Below are 7,246 nucleotides of genomic sequence, written 5' to 3'. Positions count from 1 at the left end.
TGTCCCATGGGAGATAGTCTCTACCAGTTGGGCCATCGGAGAGCTCCGAGACGGCAAGGGCTGCCTCGTGTGCCTCCAAGGCCTCAATAGCTCCTTCGGCAAAGATGGCCTCATAGTGGAGGAACCTCTCCGCCTGGAAGTCTGGGCACTAAAGAAGGAGGAGGAGGATAAGCAAGGTAAATTTTGTTGCAAGTGCGAGAAGGGTGTCCGGGTGAGCGAGATGCTCCCGGAGGACGCTCGCTCGTGTGTGTAGAGTCCACAAGGTCATCAACGTCTAATGAGTAAGCGTTTAACTCTCCCTACTTTCATTTGTATCAAACATAAATTGCAGTTCAGGCTGGTGACATGTATCTTCTCTTGTACATTTATAGAGACAAAGTGTTCAGATTCCTAGCAAGAACATGGATGGCCGCGAAGGCGCCTCTTCTGGTGGATCGGAATCTGGTAATACTCAATGTAGCTCAGTTCGAAATAGGGGTGGTTTGGTACAGTCAAAATACATGATACAGAAATATATAGAGGGGAAAATTTCAGAGCCTGTGTCCCTTGAGTCCTTGACCCATGTTACCTGTATGTGCGCTCCACCTCTAATTCACTCTATACATTGCAGCATCTCTCCAAAGTCGACTTCAGGTGGAATCCCCTAATGTCAGTGGATCTAGTTGTATTGAGGATGCGTCATGTGATGATGATAACCAGCGTGCATTGGCGTCTCTGGGTATTGGAGATGCAATACACACAGATGCAACAACAGCAGCAGCCATCAATGCCGTAGATTCTCATGCCAACGGTACCACAAAGACATACCTATTTTTGAAAAAATAAATCTACATACTTCAGATTTATTTTCCTTATAATCTCTACTTATCTGCAGAAGAAGCAACTGGTGGCTGGGCATCTGACAGAAGAACAAAGCTAACTACAACTCTTGAGAAAGTAGCACAAGGTACAATCTGATATCTGTCCCAGTTATGAACAAAAGAATTCACTAAATCCTTCAATTTCAATTTCAAATTGCAATTGCACTTCCAGCAATTTGTCAGTCTCATCACAGTCGGGTCCCAACCTTGTCTCCAATGTAGGATGGAGAAAGGATGTTCCTTATTTTATTTTATTTGTGATGAGGGAAAGACAACATATATTAGATGTTCCTTATGTTTGTGTTGTGCCTGAAATAGATTCAAGTATATAACATTGTTTCGTACTGCAGAAGTACACATCAGCCAGACTCCTTTGAGTTCAGAGCAACATGATATTGGTGAGAAATCAAGTCAAGATCTGCATGGTGGTAGTGCTAGGATTCAGCCAATGGAAAAGGACCCGTGTCATGATGAACTGACTCTGCAAACGGCTGGTGTTTTCCCTTCTGGAAGCTGTGACGGGGATATTCTAGAAGATAAATCTGAAACCGACAACCTGACAAAGAATACTAGAGAAGATACAGAAATGTTGGAGCAACAGAATAGTGATAAGGCTAACATACAAGTCAGTTGCGCCAACAAAATGAGTGAAGTGCTCTATGATGATAATAACACCTTGGAGAAGAATACAATCTGTGGTGGGAAGGTTACTGTAGAGTGCCACTTGGCCTTGTTACACAATAAAAGTTCAGAAGCTAGGAGTAACGCCATTTCATCTCCAATGCAGAAGGTATTACTAGCACATTGGCACACACAACTGCACGTGCAACATCATTATTCTCTTAGATATACATTTTTATATATGTAGTTCTATTTTTTTTTACCAAAAAAGTGATTATAAGTGAGCCAAAAACATAATTATAATATCCTCACTGGTTACATTTTGAATATTTTTTGGTTGCTTTGATTATAACCAGTGGAGAACCAATAAAATTCTAATAGTTTTTGGGAAATTATATGAAAAGCGTAATATTTAACATAAAATTTCGTAACAACTGAAATTCTGTTAATCAATACAATTGAACATATATAGCCACTGATATATGTGGCCAATGAAACACTAGCATTTTTGTTCTTCTATAAATTTCACATAATATTCATCTGATTTTTATGGGATCAATCAAACAGCCTTCTTTTTACTTGTTTTGGTATTTCGTATTTACTTTTCTTGTTCTCATTTGTATTTTTGTATTATGCTCTGTCCTCTCCCTGCTTTCTTCAATCCCGTGGTCACATGCCGATTTCTAGAGGCTACAGCATGGTTTTCGAGTCGCGACTCATGCGAGTCGCTCTGGGGGAGCGACTCGGAAGAAGTCGAGCCTGCGTTGTGACTAGTCGTGACTCAGAGTCGCCAGTCGACACTAAGCTTAGTCGACCATATTTTTGCGACTCATAGACTAGTCGAGCGACTCGAAATCCATGGGCTACAGCCTCCACATTGGTGTCATTTGTATCTCTTTACAGTTCTGTTCTCCATCATATTTGTTTAGAAAAATATCAATTGTGAAACAAACTATCAATATTGTTCAAATAGTGCCATGATTGTCATAACAAAAAGTACACTTGTTAAAGAAGAGCTTGGTCAGCTTTAAAGTCTACAATCTTATGTACATCTATTATTTAAAGTTTGTCAAGAATAATAATCTTATGTAAATGGTAGCGTGTAACTTCACTTGTATTATTTCAAAGTGAACTTTACTTTGGATATGGGATTACGATTGCTCACATATATGTACATCCTTTTAAAATGTTGCAGAGGCCCTTTGCGTGCCAGAGCCATGTAAATGGTTGCACCATGAGCTATGACAGTAAGAACAATTTAGCCAAGCCTTTTAGGGAAGTCCATGAGCCGAAGAAACGTTTCGCACGGAGATTCGCTGGGTGTCGCGAGGAGTTTTCTTCAAAGAATGAAAGGAAGATTCATGAGGGATCTAGTGCTCACGTCGAGGTCAACACAAAGCAGCCATCCCATACCACATAGTTTACCTCCTGTACCCATGCCTTTCTCTTTCAGAAGTTTATCAGACACACACCAACCGCTTGCCATTTTGTAGCTTTCCACCAATAGGATTAATTGTGTCAGCACCTCTCCTGCCGGTGGACCAGAAGCCCATGAAGAGCCCAGGCCCACACAAGTGGTGGGCCTTCGCACAAGCAACTGACCACGTAAACCGAACAAGCTAGTAAGTGGAGACGACTGGGTCATTTGATAAGGACGGTTTAAGAAGCTCACAGTGCCAGGAGGAAAGTCATCGAAGATCAATCACGGATCATAGTTTATCTAGGCACTCAACCCTAATTAAGCCCCCCAATTCTTGATTCTTCTATTCCGCACAATTGTGCTTGTATAAGCTTGTAACCTGAATCCAGCGTATTTCCTGAACCCTGTCTAGTGAATTCAGTGAGTGAACTAGAGCCCAGTTAACAAAATGCCACTTCAAGGACTGCAGCGCGACATTTACAACGGTGGTGTATTTGCATTCTTACATGTTTATCTTCTTTCCCTTTCAAGGATTTGTTTCTCCGCAATTTACTGCAAAACTGTTTTTTTTTTCATTCTCGGCAACTTTGAATTTCAGAGACATAAATGTACCAAGCATTACAAGGAACAACATGAGCAGGCGAGAAGAAAGGACATATATATCAACAGAGAGCCTTACACATATGCGCTGGAGACACAGCATTGCAGTCTGCACAAGTCTGAATCTTCTGTGCTTGTGCAGTATTTTTTGCACATGTTCTCTGGATACAGTTGCAGCAGTGTTAAGGGTGAGTTTTTGTGTGTGTGTGTGTGTGTGTAACCTGGCATAAATTATGATGTGTAGTGGTTATGTTTAGAGCATGGCTCTAATTCTTCTTCTAGATGTAGATTCTGTTCACTGTGCTGTGTTTTTGCACAAACCACAAACTGAAGCAGATCGATGTTCAGAGTTGATATGGCCCCTTTCCTGAACAAAATTAACTTTTTTGTTGAGGGAAACTAAACCTTTATTTAAACAAAGTTCTCAGAGATTTCTTGTGTGCGGCCCCAGTTTTTTTTCTTTTCAGTTTCCCATGTCCTGAAACTTCCAGAACCGCCCAGCATTTTGCATATCTCCAACAAGTTTACAAGCCTGATTAGTTTTAATTTTGGAATATGTCCGCAAGCCTGATTAGTTTAATTTTGTAGCTTTCGTCCTCTCCCACTAATCTGATAATTTGCTAGACTATTTCTTGTACTAGGTTCTGATGTAACATGAACTGATTTCTTTTGGATCATGTAGATTCTGCAGGCATTTCAATATCTTAAGACAGGTTAGCATCACAAGTTGTTGCCTGTACTGTAGTGAAACAACATTTAATGATCTAGGCACTGCATAATTGTTATACATTCATATTGCAAGCTCCCATATCTTAGAACAGCTGCAGGATGTCAAGGACAAGGATGTGGCTCTGCCACTGAAGAAGCCTAGCAGCAACCGGAGCTTGACTGGTTCGAGAAATTTGGCGCCAGTCCACGTCGAGTTGGCTACATCATAACACCGCACCGCAAAGATGTTCAGTTGACTGTTGCAGGTGTAATATGTCAGGTTCTTGGTAAGGGTGACCAGTGAAGAGTAAGTATGCATAATCTTTGGTTACATTCGCAGCTTCTAGCCTCTGGGCCATGCACAGGTTGTATCGATCCAGTTACAGGAGTGTATGTGGTGGTCGTTTTGTATATGGCTGGAATTATATGAAGTAGTATGCTGAGTTTAACACTGTAGCGTTGCTTAATTACATCAAGTTGGTACTATCATCGTGGATTGTAGCATCGATCAATGTTCAGAATTAATATGGTTCTGCTACTAGTGTTCATTGACTGTCAGCACATTGCTCTTCTGAAACGCAAGTGGACGAACTGTTAAATAGTTTCCTGTGCACCTGTGACGTAGTTTCCCGGCACATTCATCCATGTTTTGGATTTTACCACAGTATTTTATACCTCCTGGCCTTGGTTGCTCAGAGTCTCTAATTTCCTACATGTTTGCATGTTTTGTTACAATTTAGTGAGGTAATTAATGAGAAGTGGATTCAGGTATGATCTATACTTTCATGGCAAATCCCGAACCTCTTTTAAGTCATATGTTTGCACTAAGTTTTTTTAGTTTGTGTCCCAACATATTTTCCTAATTTTATCTTATTGGACAGGTGATATTTGCATAAATCCATCATTGTTCTCAATTATTATTTAAAAAATGGCCACTCATCTTCCTATAGTTCAAGTCCCTTAATCCCTTCCTTGTCCAAGTAGATGCTTGTAGTTGAACCACTCTGATATACGGTATTACTGGATACTTGCTTGTAGTTGTAGATGCTTATGTAAATATAATATCCTGTCGATGTATTTGCGTAATCTTGGATACTTTTGTGTTGGTTACAAGGAAACAAATGAGATTAGAAAACCGTGCGACAATTTTTTTTTGTTACTGATTAGAAATGTGACAAGGTCTGTCCTACTATTGCACAGACGACAAACTGAAGCAGGTCGATGTTCAGAGTTGATACGGCTCTTTTCGTGAAAATATTACGTGGACAAACTTTTTGCAAAGTTCCGAACCACCCAGCACTCTACACCTCTTGGAGAGTCCTTGGTTGGTCTGAACCTGAGCCTGCGGTGACCTTCTGACAGGTTGACAAGTTATTATGGCAGCCGAGAGGGGCACTCAATGAGAGTTAGTAGTTGGATTATGGTCGCAAGCCTGATCGATCAGTCTATCTTGTTGATCAAACTGCCACAGCATATTCCTCTTCTTGAATTTTTCAAATTTTGTTCTGGTATCTTTCTTCATTCATTACTACGTATCTTGACATTTTTTTTCCTTTATTCAACAAGAGGATGTACCCTCCGACCTCTATATCCAGCAATGCACATAGCTGGTTAAGCTTATGAGTTTATGACCAGTGAACTCTTTCAGCTTTTATTTTGTACTCCCTCCGTCCTGAAATGTAAGACGTTTTTTGATACTATCATAATATCAAAAAACGTCTTACATCTCAAGACCGAGGGAGTATTTTTGAAGCTTGGGTTCTCCGGGTAAATCGGGATAATTTGATCAACTGTTTCACTGCAAGTGTGAGACGAAAGAACATTGAACTGATGCGGTCGCTCAAGCAGATGGACTCTCTGTCAGTAGTTGATGCCTGTTTTGTAGCTGCAAGAGATCTACTTAGGCTGCATGTCCAACATGTACTCCCTCTATCCCATCTTTCCCTAATAATAAAGCATGGATTGACTCCGTGGGTTCACCGTCACAATACTACATGGTCTACTGGATCGCCACAAGCACGTGTTGCAGTGTAAAGAGGTCAGCAGGTACATTTTCCTTTTTTCTCGAATAGGCACAAGTATGCATACTATATATTAAAGAAGAAGATGGGTATAGAACCCCTTCCCTTCACGTTGGTGAGTACATGTTAGAAGTTACACGAGATCCAACTCCATTGGTACAAAGCAACTAAACTACTCTCACGCCATCGCCCACCTAGCTAGCGCCTCAAACAAGGCTTCCACGTTTTATTCTAGTAGTCATCTAAAAAAAAGTAGAGTCATTTATTTTAAAACGGAGGGAGCACGTATATGGCCGCGCGTGCGCGTGGCGCCCAAGAATCTGGTTACTGGACGACAAATTTGCTTACTGTCCGTTAGTCGCTTATATCTCGCCACCCACTATAAACACATGTATCAAAACTTTTGAATATAAACGTCCGTGTAATGTTAAATGGCCATGGCAACTCTCATAGAACAAGAAACTAGTCGTGGTGTTGTGGTAAGGGGAGGAGATCTCTTCACTACTGCATGGTGCAATGGTGCCGATGACATGTGGGCGTAGAGGTCCACACGACAGCGATCGTACTGTGCTTTTGCAGATGATGTCCCAAGTCCCACGCTCGTGGTAGTACATGCCATCCATAACAACTGGTCAAGGGTTCGAATACCCAATCTGCACCTTTTGCATATTCTGTAAGATAAAAGTATGGGTTTGTCTAGAACTCAGTCGACTTAGACTTCGTGAAGTCTAAGTCGCATGACGTCATCGTATAAAAGTTGATTGAATGTGACTCCGTTCCTTGTTCTGTGTTCGCTACAGACCACATGGGCTTTTGTTTAGCTGGAGACCACATGGGCTTTTGTTCGGTTGTGTTGCACTCATCCATCGTTGTGTGTTTTCTTTTATTTAGCCACCTAATACATGCATTGCTACACAGTGTAATGGAGCTCCGATTTTGTGGCTAGCTTCGCTCATGTTCCGCTCCTTGCATTCGTGTCATCTTGTTACACCTTTTCTTTTATTATTTAAAAAAAT

At 41.1% G+C, this 7,246-nt stretch overlaps 1 protein-coding gene across 1 annotated transcript; it reads left to right on the top strand.

Moving 5' to 3' along the window:
- The first annotated feature begins 401 nt into the window (after nucleotides 1–401).
- On the top strand, nucleotides 402–3,173 carry LOC147988778 (uncharacterized). Its single transcript, XM_087547030.1, has 6 exons — nucleotides 402–444; nucleotides 611–790; nucleotides 875–946; nucleotides 1,211–1,650; nucleotides 2,677–2,868; nucleotides 2,975–3,173. Exons 1-6 carry the CDS (start codon nucleotides 402–404, stop codon nucleotides 3,080–3,082), a joined length of 1,035 nt encoding a protein of 344 aa, XP_087403156.1. The 3' UTR covers nucleotides 3,083–3,173.
- Nucleotides 3,174–7,246: the final 4,073 nt, after the last annotated feature.

The sequence above is a fragment of the Triticum urartu genome, chromosome 1A, assembly GCF_056163025.1.
Source record: "Triticum urartu cultivar PI428250 chromosome 1A, HENAU_Tu73, whole genome shotgun sequence".
NCBI classification, from domain to species: Eukaryota; Viridiplantae; Streptophyta; class Magnoliopsida; order Poales; family Poaceae; genus Triticum; species Triticum urartu.
This window is presented reverse-complemented; position numbering and strand designations above follow the sequence as displayed.

Bases quoted from the DNA above. Each gene is read 5' to 3' on its own strand.
- LOC147988778 (XM_087547030.1), top strand. From the start codon at position 402: ATGGATGGCCGCGAAGGCGCCTCTTCTGGTGGATCGGAATCTG. The intron at 445-610 runs GTAATACTCAAT...TATACATTGCAG, and splicing joins TTCTGGTGGATCGGAATCTG to CATCTCTCCAAAGTCGACTT. The intron at 947-1,210 runs GTACAATCTGAT...TTCGTACTGCAG, and splicing joins TCTTGAGAAAGTAGCACAAG to AAGTACACATCAGCCAGACT.